At 35.5% G+C, this 23,650-nt stretch overlaps 1 protein-coding gene across 1 annotated transcript in view; it reads left to right on the forward strand.

The window, feature by feature from the left end:
- The window catches only part of Lrp1b (LDL receptor related protein 1B), a 1,950,158-nt gene that overhangs the window by 1,807,127 nt on the left and 119,381 nt on the right, over window positions 1-23,650 (forward strand). Inside the window, exons 68-72 of the mRNA XM_051166335.1 lie at window positions 2,252-2,358; window positions 14,706-14,835; window positions 16,533-16,639; window positions 16,979-17,111; window positions 23,524-23,646. Of these exons, the coding sequence (XP_051022292.1) occupies window positions 2,252-2,358; window positions 14,706-14,835; window positions 16,533-16,639; window positions 16,979-17,111; window positions 23,524-23,646 (600 nt within the window). The remainder of the gene's footprint in view (window positions 1-2,251; window positions 2,359-14,705; window positions 14,836-16,532; window positions 16,640-16,978; window positions 17,112-23,523; window positions 23,647-23,650) is intronic.

Raw genomic sequence — 23,650 nt, forward strand, 5'->3', positions numbered from 1 at the left:
CTTTGAATGTGTTGCTGATGAGAGTAAATAAATAGATGGCCAAAACAAAATAAAGTCATCTTCCTATCTCCTGCAAGCACTTCTGCAGTCTGTAGAAAATAATATTTACTGTACGGGTGACAAGCATGGTCATGGATAGTACTGGTTTGAGTAAACACTAGCTACTTTGAATAGTTACTCATTTAGTGTAAAGTTCCTATTCTTTCTGTGCCTCAGTTTGCTCATTTAGAGAGTACCAATGTATGTGCCTTATAACATTGTATTGAGGTTTGAGCAGTAAGTTAGTCCAAGTACTCGGCCATACATTTTCCTAATGTTTAATGGCAATTAGATCATTAGCACCTGACAGTTATGGTTATTATTAGTATCAATAAACTTATTTTATAATTATGGATATATGTACGTATATATACATATATATATATATATATAATAAAGACAAGAAGCTATTACTTAATGGCCACTAAACAAAGGCACAGAGAGATCTCCTAGAGTCAACCCATTTAGTAATGTTTCTGTGATTTTTGTTATTTGGTTTGATGTCTGGGATTTAGTTTTGTTTTTTGTTTGTGTGGGTTTTTTTTCATTGTTTTCAATTTTCTTTGAGAAAAACTTTTGCTACTTAGCCAAGCCAACCTGGAGTTTGTATTACATTCCTGACTGGGCTTAAACTTGGGGTTTTAGGTCTCATTATTAAGCACAACCAGTTACTTGTTGCCCTTCTTCTGAAAAACATTTTACTTTATTTATAGACAAAATGTAATATGCTATGACAAGGTCAGTTCTAAAGCAGAGCAAAGTGCCCTCTGATACATATTACATTCTCATATTTCTTCAAAGTTCTCATTTACAAAACTGTGGGAAGTCATGACACCAGCCAAACACAGCTAATGCTCAGAGGCTGAATAGCTCACGGACAGAGATGCCTAATAGAAGGCTGACCTGTTGAACAGCTCAAGTAGAGTGGTTTATAATAGGAGGTAGCTTTGTTCCTAGACATTACAGTGAAAGCATCAGTTTCCATATGAGTGTTCCTCTGGACTGATGTCTATTATCTATTCCCCCTACACATGGGCAAAGGTAATATTGCATGGGCCTCCTCTGCTAAGACGATGAGTGGAAATATGCTTAGAGAATATTTATATAATACCTAAACGTAGAACTAAATAACCAAACAATAAGTTAAAATTAATAAATAAAATATTTCTAAGAAGACGACAGATAGGGACGAGAACGGCAGATTTTCCACATCCAAGATGGAAGTCTGGAGAAGAGTGATGAGCAACTGTCACACTTGATAACTTACCAGAGTCACATTCTGAAATCTGACCTCAACGTGGGGGAAAACACATTTCCTTTAAGGCTGAAGTCAAGCAGCTAAGGTATGCAATCTGATGTCATTCCTATAATGACAATGTCCAACTAAAGTTAAATTAAGAGTGAGAAAAATTTCAAAATTAACAGGTAAATTATATAGGGCTAAAGAAACAATTACACAAATAAATAAGCTTTTCGTTTTTCAAAGAAAGTCTATCCATCTATTCTTTTTTTTTTTTAAAGATGTATTTATTTATTATGTATACAGTGCTCTGCCTGCATGTACACCTGCAGGACACAAGAGGGCATCAGACTGGATTGTAGATGGTTGTGAACCACCACGTGGTTGCTGGGAATTGAACTCAGGACCTCTGGAAGAGATGTCAGTGCTCTTAACCTCTGAGCCATCTCCCCAGCCCCATCTATTCTTAATGCTATGTTTGTCTGCCCTTCTTGATCTATGAACTCTGGATTCACTTATGACAAAATCAGGTAAATAAAACCACAAGCATACATAATTAAAACTCACTATCAATATTTAGTTTTCCTATCATGTTATTAAACATGGTACTAGATACAGAGCGACAGGAAATGTTTATTAAATACATTAAATGGCTTAGAACTCAAGCTAGAAAAAAATGACAAAGTCACAGTTAACTAGCATATAAGGTTTCTACATGTGATTGTACTTTTTAATTATGGTTCATTAAACAATAACCAATCTTTTACGGTTTTCAATTCGTAATGGTGATTTCTACTAATAACTTTAAAATTACATTTGAAAATGTATATGGTATATCCTATGGATTCTTCATGGGCTTTTCCCCTAAATAATCCCACTGCTTCTGCTTGCTTAGTCTCTTTTATTTTCCCATTACCTCCTTGCACTGACAAGAGTGAAGCTGATGAACCCTTACCCCTTGTTTTCTTGCAGAGCCACAGACTTGTACACTTAAAGACTTTCTCTGCAGCAATGGGGACTGTGTTTCATCAAGGTTCTGGTGTGATGGAGAGTTTGACTGTGCTGATGGCTCTGATGAGGTAGGGATCCCTGTGAACAGAAAAGGTAAATCAGGTTTCATGTGAGGTTATATTCATTCAGTATGTGAAATGTGACCAAGGACAGCTCCGGAGGGCACCTGGTCTTGGTGCTCTGAGGTAAGTTTTTAGTGTCTGTGTTATGCTGTACAGACCTCACAGAATAACTGTGCTACAACTGACAACTAATTTTATAGTCTGTTTTACCTCCACAGTTAAATATCTGATCAAGAAATAGGATGGTTGGAAAACCTCTTCTATGGTGCTGGTGTCTTTACCACCTGCGGATTTGTTTATAATTTTGCTGAAGTATTTACAACTCTTGCTAACACTTTATGCACTTAAAAGTCTTTCTTCAGTGCCTACAGTCTTATAACCTTCACTGTGGCTCATCTATTTTCATAAAACCATGGGTTAAACTTTCCTTAGATGATGCATCACAATCTTTATTATAAGGCCTATATTTTGGGTGAAAGGAAGAAATAAGTTCTGTGGACAACTCTGTAAGCTTGAATTGTGCTTAGTCTAGCCTGCTATGTATCACATGACTCCATGAATTTTAAAACTAATCATACTGAAATCATACAAGGTTTTTTTTTCTTATACCACCCAAGGTAAGTGCAGGAATGATCACTTTAAAGAATCTTCTTACTTTAATTATGTGGGAGGATACAGGTAATTTGAATGAGCCCAAGAATAACAGAATTTTTCAGTTTTTGAGAGGAGTCATTGCTTTTTTATTCATATAGTACTGATTTAGATATTTGTTGTCTCCTCAGCAAATACATGCATTTGCCATACATAGAAATCATTGCATCAAATTTAGATTGTAGAGGGTCCTCCCTACAGCTTCAGAGGGTGCTGCATCAAGCCTAACTTGCGTAGACATCATCTGATTCCATGACTGAGGGAGAGGGACAACATACCTCTCCTGTTTATGTAGCAGTGCGTACAATGTAGTGTTTTCCCAGTGTTCCACCATTCTTACAAGAACAGAAACCATTTTGGAAAATTCATCCTAATCACAGGTAGGAACACAAGATTTGGCCAAGAGTGTGTGTGAGTTCTCACTTCGAGGCCTGTAAACCTGAACCTCTGAGTGGTAAAGGGATATCAGGAGAAGCTGGAAAATATCCATTTAGCTCAAGTGTTAATCATAAACAAAACCTAAACGTTTAAACAAGATTCTACAAGGTGACTATATGGTTTACACTGATTTATCACATACTTATTTACAACCCATCATTTAAAATGGTTTAAATATTCCCAAGTCAGGAAATATATTTCATGTAAACTTATGCATGATATGTCAATGTTTCCATTTTTAATCTTGCTTTCCTGACATGCTTCTGAAACTTTAAACATATGGCTTGAGCCCTATGACTTCCTGTTGCCTGTTGTTATTAGATGTTCAAAATATATAAGAAGAATCTAAAATCTAATTTTAGTGTAAATCTTTCCAAAATTTTATTCACTTCAAAGTAAATATATTTATTAACAGCATTCATCTCATTCACTGAGTTTTTTGGGCACAGTACTTTCCTGGCTGAATGTATTTCTATTTACTAAGTGTCTTCAGGGCAATACTCTAAAGAAATATTTCTTTAATATAGTCTTCATTTACAGACAGTGCAATGCACAGTAAATTCTATTTTTTCTTTAAAGTCTGTACTAGTGTTTTGTTTGATAAAAGACAGTGAAGCAACTGATAAAAAAGAAAACTTAGCAGAAATTTAAAAAGGACAGTTGTGTATATGATTATATTACTACTAAGTAGAAAAGTTGGGAGAATTGTAATTTTTCTCTATAAATATATACTCCTTGTTATGTTGTTAATAATATCTTCTCAAAACAATATGAACTAAATGTTAAACTTTAGATTCTCTTAATCATATGTCGAGTGTATCTCTCTATTGGCTACATAAAGAATTATCTTTGAATTTTTAAATTATATTTTATTTGTTTTTTTCTTTTCTTTCCTTTCTATTTTTTGCACATAGAAGGATAGAAAACACATGCCACAATATGGATGTGGTCAGAAGACAACCAGGGAGAGTTGGTTCTGTGCTTCCTCCATGTGGGCTCTGGGTATTGAACTTAGGTTGTCTGATACTAAATACGGCTACATAAAATAAAATAAAATAAAATAATAAAAAATCAGTATGAGATCCTGCTTAATATTTCTCTTTTTCTCTAAACCATCTAACTCTAAAAACAGTAGGAAACCAAGAGAAATGCAGGCTCACTCAACTGTTCATAGTGGTTTATAAATATCACTTTTCACTTATTAGAAGTGGGGCTACTATAGGGGACATGTAATTCTAGGTCTGAGAAAAGAACCTCACACCATGAAGTGTTAATAACACCTTAGGATGGGATCACACAGGACTACAGGGTTGGTGACCATAGGTCATAGAGACAAGCTTGAAAGGGCTTGACTGACAAAGGGAACTAGTACAGTATCTGGAAAAAAAAGTGCTACAATGGACTAAAACACAATAGGTGTAAAATCCATGAGTTCATAATATTATTTAAAAATAACATCTCAAAAGTCACTTTAAGGTTTGTTAAGATATTAACATTCTTAAGAAAATGTAAGTTGAAACTAAAGAGATGTCTCCTTGGTAAACAGCATTTGGTTACAACTTCTTATAACTACAGCCACAAGAAATTCTAGCTCTTCTGGTCTTCATTGAAACTGCATTCACATGATGCTTCTACATACATGAAGGCAAATTATTCATAGATATTAAATCAAAATAAATAATTTTTAAAAACTTGCAAGAATAGGAGTTAGTAAAGGAAGATTAATATATTGAATATATATTTACAAAATCTACAAAGAATAAATATTACAGAAACTCAGAATGTCGGGCTTTTTAAAAGGACAAATAAACATTCTAAGCAATTAATAATATTTCTGTAAAAGAAAGAATAGGAAACAGTTTTCAATATAAGTATAGTTGTACCTACCTCATTCTATAGACCTACGGTGAATCTTCATTTTGCCAAATAATATATTTAATTAAATAAAGATATTTTATATTGTTTAAACATACAGAATTCTTATTTATTATATGGTACTGTTAAACTTGCAATGCCATTGTTGTGTTAAAATACACAGGAAAAAATATAATTATTTTAAGGGCAGAAGAAACATGAATTGTGAAATGTTGATGATCATAATATGCACATGACAGTAACCTGTGGTTGATTAAATTATGTTATTAATTATTTAAAATAATAAATAGAAAGTCCTAATAAATTTACACACACACAACACCACGCAGTAATTCATTTCAGTTTAACATTTTATATTAGAAAACATCTAGAAGACCCACCTTCTCTATTGTCAAAATCCTAGAAACATTGGTCCAATTTTTCATTAATTAATTTTAGTTAAATGATGCTAATATAACTATTCACTAAGTCTAGGAATGTTTTTCAAATAGTTATTGTAATCATGGAATGGATTTAAATTCTTGGTTCATAAATATGTATGACTTTTCTGTATGTGGGGCTTAATTATATGTCATAACCAGAAAAAGACATGACCATAAAAAGCTTTAAGCCTACATATTTTATGAGCATAAATACAAAAGTCGTTACCATAATACTTACAAGCTAAATCCAATAGCCTGTTACAGAAATTATTCACAATAGTCAAGAGGTGTTCATTCTAGGGTTGCAAGAGTTATTTGATATCTGTGGATCAATAACAATAATTAAAGGCGACCACAAAATGACCAAAATGACCAAAAATGATACATTTTTATAAGAACAGGAGAGAATTTTAATGAAATCCAACATTCTTTTTCAATACTGAAGAAACTAAGTATACTATATAGACCAAAAATAAGGGCCTCCGCGATGAGATAGTGACAACCAGAGAGTGTTGTCTGAGATTTAGGGTTAGCTGAGGAGGTTCACTTTCACTCAGTACATTCTGGAAGTCTCATTTTGATGAGGGTAAGTTGGATCTTCCTGTGCTTGTTAGGTATCCCCAACTAGCCTGGTACTCACTCTGTAGCCACTGTGAGCTCTTACTCATGGCAGTCCTTCTGCTTCAGCCTGACTTCTTTCTTTCACCAGCAGCGCAGAACTCTTTCTCTAATGCTATAAATATTTACGTCACTAGGTATCACTGCCTTCATGTGCCTTGTATTTCACACTATCCTGACACAGAGAAAGATCCAATTCTAATAAAACTTTCTCTGAGATGCCTTTTCTAAAAGATCCAAGATGCAAAATAAGTTTAATTTTAGATACATTGGTATAGAATTCAAATTTAATTCTTCACACACTGTGTATATATATGTGTGTGTGTATACACAGTGTGTGAAGAATTCTGCTCTGATATGCGATATTGTAGCCTTACAACTCAATTATAATACAAGGTTTACTTTCAACATTTTGAAAGTGCTATTGCAGGCTGTTTAGGGTAAGTAAGTTATGCAGGTTAATTGTTAGTTGATCAGATCACAGTTATATCAATTACTAGTCTATTTTTATCACAACAATATACATCTTAGGTGCAACAGATAGATATGATTCTGGAGAAAGATAAGGTAAGGGAATTACATAAGATCTCCAAAAACCTCAGAGACATACAGAATATACCATTTAAAGATTTATTATTATTATTATTATTATTATTATTATTATTATTATTATTATTATTATTATTATTTTAAAGATTCATTGATAATGAGACAGGTTAATGATGCTCCAACATTATGGAGAGTTTTGAGTGACTGTTCAGGAATCAAACTGTCTCTGTCAACTTCTCATTTGGGAAGCTGTTTACTTGCATTCCTTGCCTACTCAGGTAATTAATTGTATTCCTTCTCATGTCTCTGGTAAGATTGAAGACCAGATCGTTTAAGTTTAAAGTAAACTTAGTTGCTTAGAGGTTAAGATGTTTTAAGGTCTAGATAGATGTTTTAAGTTGATAATGATGAAATATGATAGATTATTGATTTACATTCAGAATTTTATATTCATCAATTTAGGAAAGATGGGTTTCTTCAGGTCTGCAAAATAGGAATAGCCAAAATACTATGAATGTAACATTTATATAATTTCTGATAGTTTAGTGGTTCTTCTTGCTCTAGGTAGTTCATTGTATATGTGTATAATAACATAAATGTGTAGGTAAAAATAAAAATAAATAAATAATAATTTTAAAAAGATCCAAAATTATTTTCTTAACAATCTGTGATTTTTTCTTTTATATATATATTTTATTAATTTATTCATATTATATCTCAATTTTTAGCTCATCTCTTGTACCCTCCCATTCCTCCCTCCCTCCCTCCCACTTTCTCCCTACTCCCCTCCCATATGACTGTAACTGAGGGGGACCTCCCCCCCATGTATATGCACATAGGGTATCAAGTCTCTTCTTGGTAGCCTGCTATCCTTCCTCTGAGTGCCACCAGGCCTCCCCATCAAGGAGACGTGGTCAAATATGGGGCACCAGGATTCGTGTTAAAGTCAGTCTCCACTCTCCACTCAAGGGTGCAGAATGTCCTGTCCATTGGCTAGATCTGGGTAGGGGTTTGAATTTTCTGCACATATAGTCTTTGGCTGGTGCCATAGGTTGAGCAAGACCCCTCAACCCAGATCTGCCTGTCATAATGTTTTTTTCTTGTAGGTTTCTGGGACCTTCTGTATCCTTCTATGTCCCAATTCTCCTATACTTCTCTCACCTAGAGTTCCAATAGGATGTACTCACCTCTGTCCCACTTTCCTGGTAAGGGAAGACTTTCATGGGACATGCCCCTTGGGCTAGTGTCCAGATATAAGTGTTTATATACCATTTGACTCTTTCTGCTTCTGGATGAACTCATTATGATCATTTCTAGCTCAATCCATTTGTCCACAAATTTCAGGAATTCCTTGTTTTTAATAGCTGAGTGGCATTCCATAGTGTAAATGTACCACAGTTTCTTTGTTCATTCTTCTAATAAGGGACACTTAGGCTGTTTCCATGTTCTGGCTATTATGAATAAGGCTACTATGAACATGGTTGAGCATATATCTTTTTTGTGTGCTGGAGCATCTTCTGGGTATATTCCAAGGAGTGGAATAGTTGGGACTTGAGGAAGCCTTATTCCCAGTTTTCTGAGATAGCACCAGATAGATTTCCAAAGTGTTTGTACTAGTTTGCATTCCCACCAGCAATGAAGGAGTGTTCCTCTTTCTCTACATCCTCTCCAGTATGTGGTGTCACTTGAGTTTTTGATCTTAGCCATTCTGATGCGTGTAAGATGGAATCTCAGAATTGTTTTGATTTGCATTTCCCTTTAGTTCAGATAGTGGTAATTTAGATTAGTCTGTGAGTTCATAAAATACAAGAAATACCCCCTTTATTATCACCTATGAAAGGCTCTGGTAAGTAATAATTCTGTAATATTTGAGGAAATATAGGAACAAAAATGTGAATGATATAGAAGGAAGTCTAATAAGCATCTATCAGCATAAATAAAAGTTAGGAAATATGGCTTTCTTTTCTACCAGAGGATTAAACTGGAAAGAACAGCAATGATTTACCTTCTTCATCCTGGCCATGTCCATAGCTATGAGACAGCTAAACCATTTGTGAGAGATGAAAAAGTGCAGGTTGCGAAATATAGAAATTATTGTACATGAGAAAAATATCAGTTCAGGAAGATACGTTGGCCAGAACAGCTTCTTAAAAACCAATGTTCAAACCAGAGATGGGTGAATGTCACGCTCATTTATCTACCATGGTGAAGTGAGGGATTTCCAAAATGGTATGTGTGGTCTTCTCTGACTTCTAAAGGAAAACTTTACTTGAACAATGGAAGTGACCACCATTACAAATCATTCCACAGTCATTCAAGAGCATGTGCCTTAAAGGAAAACCTAAATCACAAATAGCTAAATGGTAAGAGGATCAGCTTAGAGGAAAAGCGATGAGTAGAGATGGAGCGCTAGGAGAAAGATGGAGGACAGTATGGACCTCCCCACATACTTCTTGTTTGTTTCACATCCTGCCCACCCTGAATGTACAAACAAAGCTGCAGTATGTGTAAAAGTACTTAAAACAGTCTTTCTGAATGTGATAAAGGTTCTTAAAGAACAAACAAATAAATTCCTTAGAGAAATCTATGAAAACACAAACAGTGGAAGAAAATGAATAAAACCTTTTAAGATCTGAAAATAGAAATAGAATCATAAAGAAAATCCAGCCTGAGGGAAATCAGGAAATGAAAAATTTAGAAACTGGAATAGGAACCACAGAGTGAATCTCTGGCATTGAAGACACAATAGAAGAGATGGATACATCAGTCAAAGTAAAGGTTAAATCTGAAAACCAGACCAAAAATATAATCCAGGAAATACAGGACACTGTAAAAGACCAAAATATCTGACAAGAAAGACTTCAAACCTAAACAAATTAGGAAATAAAGGGAAACCACTAACATACTCATGAAAAGAGAAATTCATCAAGAGGAACTTTCAATCTATGGCCCAAACAAAAGAAACAGTATTACAGCATATAGTGACCCTCACACACTGATGGTTGAAAACTTCAGTATGACACTGTCACCAATAAATAGGTCATCCAGACAACAACTAAACAGAAATGTTTGAGCCAAATGCCATTATAAATTTTCTAGAATTTTCTAGAATTGAATGAATATAAATACAAAACATTCCCATATGTGTGGGACAACATCAAAGCAGTTTTATGTTCATAGCACTAAGTGTGTACATTTTAAAATTTGAGATTTTATTGTAGCAACTTAATAGCACACCTGTCAGCTCTAGAATAGAAGGAAGAAATGACACCCAAAAAGAGTAGGCAACAGAAATAAGAAACCCAGGCTTGAAATCAATAAAATAGAAACAAAGCAAACAATATGAAGACTCAGTGATACAAAGAGTTGGTTCTGTGAGAAAATCAAAAAAATCAAGAAACCCTTATCTATGGTGGCACATGATTTTAATCCCAACACTCGGGAGGCAGAGGCAGGTGAATTGCTGTGTGCTCAAGGACAGCCTGGTCTACAAAGCAAGTCCAGGGCAGCCATGGCTACACAGAGAAACCTTGTATTGAAAACAAAAATAAATAAATAATAAAAAGAAAAAAGAAACACTATTCCAAGTTAACTAAAAAGCAGAGAGACAAGATACAAACTAATAAATTAAGAAATATGAAAATGGTACTTAACAACAGACACCAAGAGAATCATAAGAACATACTTTAAATATCTGCATTCCATAAAATTGCAAAATATCATATAGGTCATTTTCTCAATACATACCATTCATCAAAATTAATTCAAGACAACACAAGCAATTTAAAAAGACCTATAATCATAAGTGAAATAGAAGCAGTATTACCAGTCTCCCTATTGAAGAAGAAGAAGAAAACACCCTGGGGAAAATTCTACCAGAGTTTTAAAAAATTCTACTCAAATTATTTCACAAAATAGAAACAGGATGAGCATTACTCAATTTATTTTGTGAGGCCACAGTTACCCCAATACCTAAACCACATGAAGACACAAGAAAAAAAGCAAATTTTACACCAATTTTCCTTATGAACTTTATGAAAAATTTTCAATAAAATACTTGAAAACTGAATCCAAGAATACACCAAAACAGTCATCTAGAATAATCAAGTAGGCTCTATCCCAAAGATACAGAGATAATTCAACATAAACATTAGTAAATGTACTCCACCATATAAACAAACTGAAACAAAAACCACATGACCATCTCATTAGATGCAGAAAAGCCCTTTGGGAAAATCCAAAACCACATCATGATAAAAAGTCTTGGAGAGATTATGGATACAAGTGACATAACTAAACATAATAATGGCAGGTTACAGCGAGTATGTAGCAAGCATCAACTTAAATGGGGAGAAACACAAATAATGGCCCTAAAATCAGGAGCAATACAATGTTGTCCACTTTCTCCTTATGTATTCAATATAGTATATGAAGTCTTAACTAGATCAATAAAGACAATTGAAAGAAATCAAGGGGGAAAATGGGAAAGGAGGAAGTCAAAGTGCTTAAATTGTGGACAATATGATGGGATATACAAGTTACCCCCAAATTCAAGGGGAAAGTTCTACAGCCAAGGAACACATTCAACGAAATAGCAAAATCAACTTACAGAATTCAGTAGTCCTCCTACATACAAATGACAAATTGAGAAAGGAATCCGGGAAACAGCACCTTTCACGATATCCTCACACAACATAAAGTATGTTGGTGTATCTCTGCCTTAGCACATGAAATATTTGCATGATTAAAAACTTCAAATCTCTGAAGAAAGAAATTGCAGAACCTGTTAGAAGATGTTAAGCTCTTTCATTCTCCTGGATTATTGGGATAAACATAGTAAAAATGGCCACCATATCCAAAGCTGTCTACATATACAATGCAATCCCCATCAAAATCCCAGCACAGTGTTTCCAACACAGATATTGACAGGATAAGTTTTTTATCTTCATATAGAAATACACACATACAAAACAAAACAAAAAACAAAAACAATGGTAAGCAAAGAATACAACAACAACAACAAGAGCACATCAAAAACAATCCTGAATAATAAAAGAACTGCTGGAAGCATCGCCATCCCTGATTTTGAGTTGTACTATAAATCGATAGTAATAAAAACAGCAGTATTGGCATAGAAACAGACAAGGCAATCAATGGAGTCAAATTGAAGACCCAGACATAAATCCACATACTTATGGGTAGCAGACGTTTGATAAAGAATAAATAAACACACACTGGAAAAGGACAGAATCTTCAGCAATTGGTGCTGTTCAAGCAGGATGGAGACAGCTTGTGGAAGAATCCAAACAGATCCACACTTATCACCAGGCACATGACTCAACTCCAAATGGGTCAAAGTACTCAACATAAGGCTAGATAAACTGATCGTGATAGAAAAGAATATGGAGAATAGCCTTGAACTCACTAGCACAGGAAAAGACTTTCTGACACAACACCATTACCACATACAGTAAGATGAGCAATTAATAAACTGTACCACATGAGACTGTGCAGCTTCACCACAGACACCACCAACATTTGGATAAATTAGAGGGCTGAAAAATGGGAAAATATTTTTATGAACCACACATCTGAAAGGGGATTGATATCTCTAATATAGAAAGAACTAAAAACTAGATACCAAAAAATTAACAAGTTTAAGTTGGGTATAGACATAAACAAAGAATTCTCAATAGAGGAAACTCAAATGACCAAGAAACACTGTAAGAAAGGTCGAATGTCCTTAGCCATCAAGGAAATGTAGATTAGAACTGCTGTGAGATTTCATCTTAAACCTATCAGAATATCCCCCCCCCTTTTTTTTTTTTAAGTGACAGCTCAAGCTGACCGGAATGTGGAGTAAACTGAACACTCATGCCTTACTGGTGTGAGAGGTAATTCATGCAGCCACTACAGAAACCAGTGTAGTGGTTAAAAAAAAAAGGAATCCATGTGCATTTGATAGTTAGAATGAAAATGTGCCCCATAGGCCCATAAGGAATGGCACTATTAGGTGAGGCCTTTTGTAGGAATTGTATCATTGGAAGTGGGCTTTGAGATTTCAGATGCTCAAGGCAGTCCCCTCCTGCCCCTTTCTGCTGTTTGCCAATCCAGATGTAGAACTCTCAGCTCCTCCTCCAGCACCATGTCTGAATCCAGGCTGTCATGTCTTCTTCCCTGATATTAATGGACTAAATCTCTGAAATTGTAAAGCAGGCCCAATTAATGGTTTTCCTTTGTAAGTGATCCCATGGTCATGATGTCTCTTCACAGCAGAGAAGTAAGTACCAGGGACTGAGGTGTTGCTGTGATAGATGAGACCATGATTTTATTTGAAGGAATATAGAATATTTGGGACTTTGGGCTAGAAAAGCAATTGGACATTTTACAGGGCTTTATAGACCATCCTAGTGGGAGCATAGAAGACAGTGGCATTGAGTCTGGTTTGTCCCTTAGGGACCTAGCTCAACTGGTTTCAGAAGAGAATTTTAGTATGTGGCCTAGACACATCTTATTATATTTTGGCAAATAATGTAACTGCTTCTTGCTTGTCTGGAAAGTCTGCCTTAGGCTAAATTGAAGAGTTTTGGGTTGTGTTTGGACAAGAGATTTCAAGAAAGCCTAGTGTTGACTGCGTTTCAGTGGTTATTAGTGGTCAGTCTTATATAAACTGAATTGTATAGTTTTATAATGAAAAGAAACAAACTGAACAAGGAAAAAATACAAAATGTACAGTTTGAAGAGGAAGGGAGCATCAGTAAGTGTACAAAGATTAAAAAAAAGCCTGATGTTAAGTGGGATAAAGGGAACGGTGAGCTCAGAACAAAACCAGAAATAACGAGGCTTCCAACTTGTGAGAAGGAAGTATAGAAAAGTGGAAAGGAAATAAAGAAAAGAATTAGGTATTGTGGTGCATGCCTTTAATCTCAGCACTCTGAAGGCAGAGGGTGGTTGATCTACTGTGCTCAAGGAAGAGTTCTGTTGTAGTATTACACTCTGTATTCCTCATCTTCTTCAGCAGAGATGTGTTGATCCCTGCTGGCCTCTTTCCTCAATGGATAATATCCTAGTAATTTAATTTTATATTTAAGTTCAGGACTTCCTAATCTGTGTGACTGATATCAGCCTTGAATAGCAAGTCTAAAATATATATCTGGCAGCAACTAATATTAGATAGAATAAAAAAGACACTTTCCTAAGTTGCATTAATGTCAGTATAAGACAGGAAAAAATGAAAATTTTCTTTTACCCCAAGCAGTGCCAAGACTTATTTTGCAAAAAGCAGTTTCAACTCTAGAGGTGTTATTACACAAAGGACAATTTTCTCTGTATTGTGTACAAAAAAACTAATAACCTTTTTTTTGTAAAGGCAGGCTTAATTTCTTTATTTATGTGTGCATTTGTATGTGCACATGTGTGTAGTTGAACTCATTGGCCTGAAGAGAGCACAAAGATAATTAAAGAAAAAATGGCTATAAGTTTAAGAGGAAGTGAGGGGTGGGGATGGGGAGGCACATGGGGGCAGTTGAAGGGAGGAAAGGGAAGGAAAGAAATGGTGTGTTATATTTTAATTTTAAAATATAATTTTTAAAAATTGAAAAAGAAAAATATCTGTACAGGAAAGGGGAAAATTGTCATTACTCTGTCATATCCATGGTCCAGAAATCAGCACATGATTTATCATATGCAGATTTTTGTGGATTCTAAGCTCTTATAAACATTAGTTTTATTTCCACTTTGAAGAAATGTTTCTTTGAAAATCTAATCCAATCATCTATTTAATTATGTTATACTTGACAGAAAAATTGTGAAACAAGTTGTTCCAAAGATCAATTTCAGTGTTCGAACGGTCAATGCCTGTCAGGCAAATGGACTTGTGACGGGCATGAAGACTGTCAGTACGGAGAAGATGAGAAAAACTGCGAACCAGGTAAAGTTAGAGGAGAGCGTCCGACTTAATAGTTGGTTTTAATTTGATAGAATTTAAACCAAATGAAGTGATGTCCAGAAAACTGTTAACACAGGCACACTCTGCAGAGGTGTTTACAGATCATTTGGAGTATCTGTAAAGAAAAGAAAATCTGTGTGTGTTTTTTTCCAATGTTTCAAAGTTATTTTGCCAGATAAGATCACTCCTTACATATGGAATCCAAGCACTAAGCACCTAGTTTTGATTTCTGGTTCTTCTCCCTTACCATACATCTTGGAATTGGTCTCTCTTAAACCAAAATGACTGCATGATCAAATTCTTGTCATAGACAATGAAGCCCTGGAACAGTCATCAGCAGTTAGATTCAGCCAGCTGAGAAGCACATGCATTTTATTTGTATTTTATGTCTCATACCAAGTCAGAGGAAAATTAGAAAATCTTCCAGGGTGTAGAAAAACAATTTAATTCATACATTTCTCTTCTGTAAAAATGGTTCTCCAACATACTCATTAAGCATACAATGCTTCTCTAGATAGGTCAATTACAAAGTCATGGTGATCATACATGCCGTTAATGACAGCAGTGGGGAGGCAGAGGTAGATGATTCTCTGAGCTTAAGGCCAGCCTAGTCTATAGAGTTAAGTCTACGATGATGAGAGCTACACAGAGAAGCCTTATCTGGAGAAACCAAAAAAAAAAAAAAAAAAAAAAAACCGTAAAGAGAAGCAATTATAAATTCTATAAGCTTGGTTAACTACACAAATTCTATCTTTAAGTTTAAAGAGAAAAATGTTCAAACGGATATCACTAGAGCCCATGACAAAATTTCACTTTCTGCTTTATATATTTGAAAATGTATTTTTTTTCCTTTCCTAAAATATATTCCAACTTTCTTTATTATGTCATCATTTATTTTGGAAACATGTTTTTTCTTTTTTTTTTTTTTTCTTTTTTTTTTTTACATTATTTTTTTTTATTAATTTATTCTTGTTACATCTCAATGTTTATCCCATTCCTTGTATCCTCCCATTCCTCTCCCCCCCATTTTCCCATTATTCCCCTCCCCTATGACTGTTCCTGAGGGGGATTATGTCCCCCTATATATTCTCATAGGGTAGAACAATATGATAGGCAGATTTGGGCCCAGGGGTCCCGCTCAAACTAAGGCACCAGCCAAGGACAATACAGGAGGTAAACTTTAAACCCCTTCCCAGATCTAGCCAATGGTCAGAATATTCTCCACAGTTGAGTGGAGAGTGTGATACGACTTTCTCACGTACTCTGGTGCCTCATATTTGACCATGTCCCCTGGAGGGGGAGACCTGGTGGCACTCAGAGGAAGGACAGCAAGTAGCCATGAAAATGTATTTTTAAAAATAATTTATAGTTGTGAGACCCTCACTTAACTCTTCATGATTAATAGAATATGATCGCAATGATATATCTTGTTTATTTAGCTTGTTGTGTATATAACACTTCACATCTTTGAAGGGCTTTCCCTATAGTAAAATAGTAGTGTAAAACACAATGTAAATGGTCTTTAATGCTAGTTGTTGTTCATTTTTAAATATCATAAGCCATGATTCTGAGTTTGTCCACAAATTCATGTTCTCATATTCTCTTATATATTTTGCCTTCTAAATCAGTTACTTCTTTTTGCTATATCTAATCTAAACTTCAGCTTTATAATTGTTTAGCCTTTCCTGCTTGCTCATCAAGTGAATACATGTGTGCCAGTGGTGGATGTCTGTCAGCATCTTTGAAATGTAATGGAGAATCTGACTGTGCTGATGGTTCCGATGAGGTAAAGTCTATCATTTGATTAAAACCTTTGAATCACATGACCTGAGTTTAAAAAGCAAATGCAAAAATTAATTTTGAATTTTGCTTTTGGCTATTTATAGTTATGTGTTATGTTCTGCGTATGTTATCCAGGAATATAATTTCTACAGCAAATAGAAGGACCTACATGCTATCTCTATCCTAAAGCACACTGTTAGTTGTAGAAGTTGCACTCATTAAGAGAAAATAAAAAGAATCTCTCTTTACAGCAAACATCCACTATTGTGAATGTCATGTTTACATTGTCTGTGATTCTATCATTGTTAATGAAAACTGATGTGTGCCCACTGTGTTTGAACAGACAGACTGTGTGATAGAATGTAAGGAAGATCAGTTTCAATGCAGAAATAAAGCATACTGCATTCCAATTCGATGGCTGTGCGATGGAATTTATGACTGTGTAGATGGAAGTGATGAAGATAACTGTGGAAGAGGTAAGGTCCTGTATGCACATGCCCATGCCCGTGTGTGTGTGTGTGTGTGTGTGTGTGTGTGTGTGTGTGTGTGTGTGTGTATGTGTGTCCATAAGTGAGAAAAGGAAGAAAAGTTGTTGCTGGATAGTATCTATAAAACATGCAAAGGGCAAGATTTATGAATAATTCTTTAAGCTCTTTAAGTTCTTTTCCATAATACGTTGCTCTAAGTAAGAAAAAGCCACATAATTTTGAAACAAGATGTAATCCCCAACTATGCACAATGGGAGAAAACTCATTCAGATTCAAGAGTTTATAGAATTCATGATGGGAGAATGTGTCCCGGTTAGACACTGTACAACTGATATACAGTCTGAGAACCACTCGATACAACCTCCAGAGAGGACACAGCCTTGGAAGAGGCCAGAGGCTCTGTAAAGACAAGATATAGTCTGCATAGAGACATGACAAGTATCTATAGAAATAGGACACAGCCTCTGTATGAGAGGGCACATACTCCATAGAAGATACCGTTTCTAGCAGCGCAACTGCACAACAGTTCTCTGTGCTCTGCAGATGCCTCTCTTCTATGTGGCCTTTCTTTCTTTGAGAGAACAAGAGGAACACATGTTTTACTGGATTGCACACAGTTGTTCTCTGTATAACATGTAACTTCTAGTTTGTGCCAGGGATTCTCTTGTCATATTGTTGAGATGAGCTACCCCCAGATTTTTTTTTTTTAATCTAGTCAGTTGTTGTTATAAATTAATTTAATTAAAAAGAAATTATATACTGAAAGTTAAAATGATGACAGGCTATGCAACTTTGATTTTTATATTATTTGGCTTGTTTAATTGCAATGCTTCGTGGTTTGGTCACAGCTTTCTCTCAATGGAATTTACATTTCAATATCTGGAACATGAGCAATAAAAACGGTACTGACACAGGCTCCCCAACATTTAAAAACACTCTCAAAATGTGTGTAGTTTAAATATTTCTGCTTCTTGCTGGGCAGTGGTGGCGCATGCCTTTAATTCCAGCACTCAGGAAGCAGAGGCAGGAGGATCACTGTAAGTTTGAGGACAACCTGGTATACAAAATAAGTCCAGGATAGCCAACGATACACAGAGAAACCCTGTCTCAAAAAATATTTCTGCTTCTTTAGACTAAGTGCTTTATGATTATATAATGTCACCATGCCAAACCCTGACAAGGTCTTATATTTACAAGGAATTTCAGTCCACCCCAGAATCTACAGTACAGTGTGGAAAATAAGGAAAATATAAGCATCTGAAGTAGCTGTCTATCTTCAGTTTTCTTCACACTCTCTTTTTGCAGTTGGTCTTTCTAGGAACAGGAATCACCTGGACCACATAGTAACACCAAATCACTGCACTCTCTTATAAAAGGCTCTGCAACTATTGTTTAGTTGGTAAGATAATCCCTTCCACGCTCAGGTTCACCCCTTGCCCTAGTGTAGCTATGGCACTGGTTGTGCTTCTGAAATACTGCCCAAGTAGTCATCAGTGAAAGCCAGTTGCCCCCGCCAAGTCTGCCTTGTTCATGTCAACTGTCATTGCACCTCATACCCTCATGTACTGATGCTCTATTGTATGACATCCTGAGAAACCTGGAAATCTCAAGTATCTTTCATACTGAGATGAATCCCCCTTAATGCATCACTGACTGAAGGAACTGAGTCTGAGTATATTTCATTTGATGGCTTTCATCTGACAAAGCCGCATCTGCACTGTCTACTCACATGTCTAACTTCGCTATGGTTCTATGCATTTGGGAAATTATGTTCAAATTAAATATTTTGGTGACTGAACTATTTGTTCTTGCCTTTATATCTTGTAAGGAAAGACAATGCTTGCAATTTTAGTATTTAATTTAATCTCAGGAGGTAACTTTGGTATTAGATAAATATTTCTCAAAACTTTGATGAAATAGAATGCCAAAGTAAGCCTCCTTTAAGTTCGTGTCCTGTATCCTTGAATTTGGACACTTGAAAAAAACAAAAACAAATAGTATCCTAGAAGGTAAGGGAATTGCAGGTGTGCATGTGAGTGTTCAATGTATCAGTGCCCAAAATACAAGGGAATAACAGCAAAGGGTTTTCCTTCTGATCCGCATCAGTCATATACAGGCCAATTATGTTCATTCCTGTAACACCACAGTTAATGGGATAGAAATGAATAACTCTCAGCAGCTTATGGTGCAGTCAGTCCAGCCAAGATAGATCCACTGAGAGACCCTGTCTCAAGTGGCTAGCTGTAGAGCAATAGAGGAAGATGAAGGTGTCAAGTTCACCTTTGGCTTCTAATCTTACATACACAGCCAAATGTACCAACACATGCATAACAGCATAAAACAGGTATGTGTGCACTCATGTACACACACACAGAGTCATACACATACACACACACACAAAGTTAAGGTTCAGCATGACACATTTTTCCAGTGACTCAGCTTTGGTTACCATAATATTCCAAACACTCCAAGCCTACTGGAAATAACAAGCAGTATTTGCATTTTGGAAGGTTGGATTATATGGTCCCAAAATACCTGCTGCCTATTGTGGCTTGAACTTTCATCCTTTGTTCTACTTTTTCTGGCATTTGTGGAAAAACGATTGACAGTATTCTTTAGGAAATACAAGCTCAAAGAATGTAAACTCTTTATGGGCTTTGTAAAAATTTATCACATATTAAAGCGTCTGTCAACCCTAATGAATATGAGAACTCTCCATGGCTGCTTTCTGTGTGGTCCTCTTGACCAGCTTTCTTGTGAAGCTGCTAGCGTCTCAGTTATAGTTCAGATATGTCATTGTTAAGCCTTGTATTATGCATTCTATTTTGTTAATAATCACCTATTTGATTGACCAGGAATATGCCTGGAAAACTAGAATGTTAATCCAGTCAATTTCTTTAAGTCGTACTTTTTCTATTGCTTCTATCTGCCTCAGGCTATTTCAGAACTAAGCACTATAACCAACTCAGGATGCTAAGTCTCATGATGCATTGCTTCAGATTCAAATTCTTTATGACACAATATGAAGTTGTTTGTAGGTTATCACAAAATACTTTAGTTCACTGTTACAATTATGCTTAAATTTATGTTTCTGTTTCTAATAAAAAAAAAAACAGTGCAATGCCCAACACTATTCTGGGCATATATAAATAAAATGATAATTAACTCAATAGATTAGGGAGATCACTTTTCCTTTTAACAATACCTGATATGCTATAAATAGAATTTTATGTGCATAAAATCAAAGCATATCAAAAGTTCATAGGCATCTTTTAATATAATTTGTTGTAAAATATATCATGCAATGAGGTTAATAATTTAAACTGTTCTTACATGGGATAAAAAATGCCTTTACTGAATAATCAATGGATTTTGATTTTGAATTAAGGCAATGCATTCCTGACCTCCATATTCATGTAATTCTTCTCTCTCTCTCTCTCTCTCTCTCTTTCTTTCTTTCCTTTCTTCCTTCTTTCCTTCTTTCCATCCTTCCTTACTTCTTTTCTCATCCTCCTCTTCTTTGTTTTTGAAACTCAGTCTACCTAGTTAGCTATATAACCTACACTGGGCCCAGACTCAAGTACTTTTACATTACTCTTCCAAGTGCTGGAATCAAGGCATATACCACTACATTAATACCATGTTTAGTGTGCCTTTACAATTACAGGCCATCCATGCTTTCCTTTATATATTTTTTAGAGAAAATATATTGAATGGTTATATATTGGGCTATATAGGTTTGGCATTGAGATACTTTTAGACTGTAGCAGTTCAGAGGTCAGCATTTCAGACACTTGAAATGAGGGAACACTTCAGGGATCAGCACAGGACTTTGAAGCCCCCACAGTGAATGTCAACCAGCCAACTATCTGGCTCTTAAAAGCTGCCCTCCTGTATGTCTTAGTCTTCTCTGGCTCTACGAGTTGGCAATATAAGCTAAACTAGTTCAGCTTCTGAAATTTTGCAGGAATCCTTAGCCTCTGCTTTAACTTTTACTTAAATTTCTTCCCAGTAAGTTCATCTGTAGCTATCTTCCTCTAAGCATGTCTGCAATTGATCATATTAAGTGATTTTTAAAGTCAATTATGTGACCTCTGCCAAGTGACCCTGATACAATAATGACCTTGCTTTGTAACTCACAACAGAAATAAGAATCATGAGCATTTTCTAATAGGAAAACAATCTCACTTGTTGATCTTAATTTTGAATTTGTATCTCTGTGTTATATTATTCAGTAGTGCTTGTGAATATGTGTTTATAAGTTAATTAATTATGTTTTGTCATTGATGAAGATATTGAATCTCTGTGACTTTAATAGATTGTCCAGAGAAATAAAGGAACCACAGACCCCATTAACCATTGAAATCTACCTTATGTTTCTTATCTTTCCATATACAGAATGCAAATTTATTAGCTCACAGGTTTTTTTGCATTTGGTACTGACACATAAATTTTGTATTTTAAAAGATTTGTATTTTGAGTGGTTTTCATTTTGTGTGAAAATGTTAAACATACAAAACAGTGCCTGATTGCACAAATTTCACAGGAAAAAATTAATAAATGACACTGATAAATTACTTTTGTCTTTGCAAAACTATTATTTATGTTACAAAGACCATCTTAGCAGTTACGATAAGATTTTAGTGCATAAGGAGGATGGTGTTTTAGAATTAAAAGAATTTAAAAACAACTTTTTCCTTTTTTATTCTATATTAAATAGAGTCACAAGCTTAAAATTTAATATTTTAGAGCAAATTTCATTAGCACGTACAGAGATTTTAATAAATTTCACCTTCCCCTCCTCCATCTAAATTATCTTGAATCTATCTCCCTCCCAACTTCTTATCCTCATCATTACAATCATCTTTCTCCATCTCCACCCTTCCTCTTCCTCTTTCCTCTTCCTCCTTCCACTTCCCCTTTTCTTTCTTCTTTATAGCTGAGTCAGCTCAATTTCTGATGATAATATTCTCTGGCGGGGCTGGGGTCAGGGAGGCATCTACTGGATCATGATTGACTTAACAGAAGTAATGTATTTAAAAACAAACACAAATTAAGCAAAGCAAGACAAATAAACAAAGAAAATTCCTTAACTTCTTACTGTAGAAGCCACTAACCTTCAATTCATAGCTATGGTTATTGGGGCTGACAAGGTCTTCTACCACCAATACTCAAATATATATTTGTTTGATCTTTTTGAGATTTTGAACAGGTTTACATAGTTGCTGAGTCCGTGAGTGCAATCTTGTCATGTAGAGTGGACACATTTTGATCCTGTTTTTTTATTTGTTTTGTTTTGTTTTGTTCCTTGGTGTGTGTAGGGGGGGGGGTATTGTTTGTTTGTTTGTTTGTTTTGTGTTTTGTTTTGATTTTTGCTTTTGTTATCAGTTTTGTTTGTTTTTGTTTTTGTTTTGTTTGAGGCAGGACTTCTCTGTAACTTTGTTTGTCCTGGAACTCACTCTGTAGACCAGGCCAGCCTCAAACTCAAAGAGATCTGCTTAACTCTGCCAACCAAGTGATAGGCTTAAAGGCATGCACCACTACCACCTGGAGTGAGAATTCTGGAATTTTTTGGTTCTTAAAAAACCCACAGAAATATTATAAAAATATGATTTTACAAAATTATGTTTTAATACCAGGTGAATGGCTATGGATCTGCTTTAGACTGTCCACAAACTGTCCACTGACTATGAATTTCCTCATGTCCTAACAGAGGCATGTTTTTGCCAGCTGTAGATAGGATCTGTGATTATGTGACGCTTGGAATTCTGGGGGCTTTACTGGGGGTAGATAAATGCTAGAGCCCTGATAGGCATTGTGGATGGTTGGTGATCTTTCAGGGGGGTAGGTTTCAGGTTTTTAGTAGTGGTGCTCAAAGAAAAAACAAGAAAAAAGAAATTAGATTCAGGAAACTCTCCCTTGCCCCCTCTATCTTTCTTTTTCTCTCCTATGTAGTGATATGGGTTGAAACCAGTGGCAGGGCAAAGGATGGGGAAAAAGAAGAAAAACCACAAAGTAGCAAAGGCCAGCTACAACCACCAGGAGTTGACCCTGCTTTTTACTGTCCTTGGGCTTGTACAATGTTCTCAGCCTCCCTTCCAAGATGATCCCTGAGCCTTTAGGGAATAGGACATATTTAGATTTCTCATTTATGGTTGAGGACTCCTCAGCCCACCTTGGTCAATTGTGATTTTCTGCCCTCCACAATACAAACGAACTCATTGTATAATTAGGAATAAACTTTTTGTTAAATCCAAGTGTTTGGAAATTGCCTGCTTCTGGTATTTTGCAGGAAAGAAATATAAGAAAATAAAGTTGTAATAACAGAAAAAATAGAGGATGCTGAACCTTTCTGTCTGGCCTTAATAATTGTCACAATCTCTCTTTGTTAAAAACGAAGGAGGAAGTATATGCAGAGCTGATGAATTCCTGTGCGATAACTCCCTTTGCAAGCTGCACTTCTGGGTTTGTGATGGAGAAGATGACTGTGGTGACAACTCAGACGAAGCCCCTGACATGTGTGGTAT

Source organism: Acomys russatus, chromosome 24, assembly GCF_903995435.1.
Source record: "Acomys russatus chromosome 24, mAcoRus1.1, whole genome shotgun sequence".
In the NCBI taxonomy this organism is placed as follows: domain Eukaryota; kingdom Metazoa; phylum Chordata; class Mammalia; order Rodentia; family Muridae; genus Acomys; species Acomys russatus.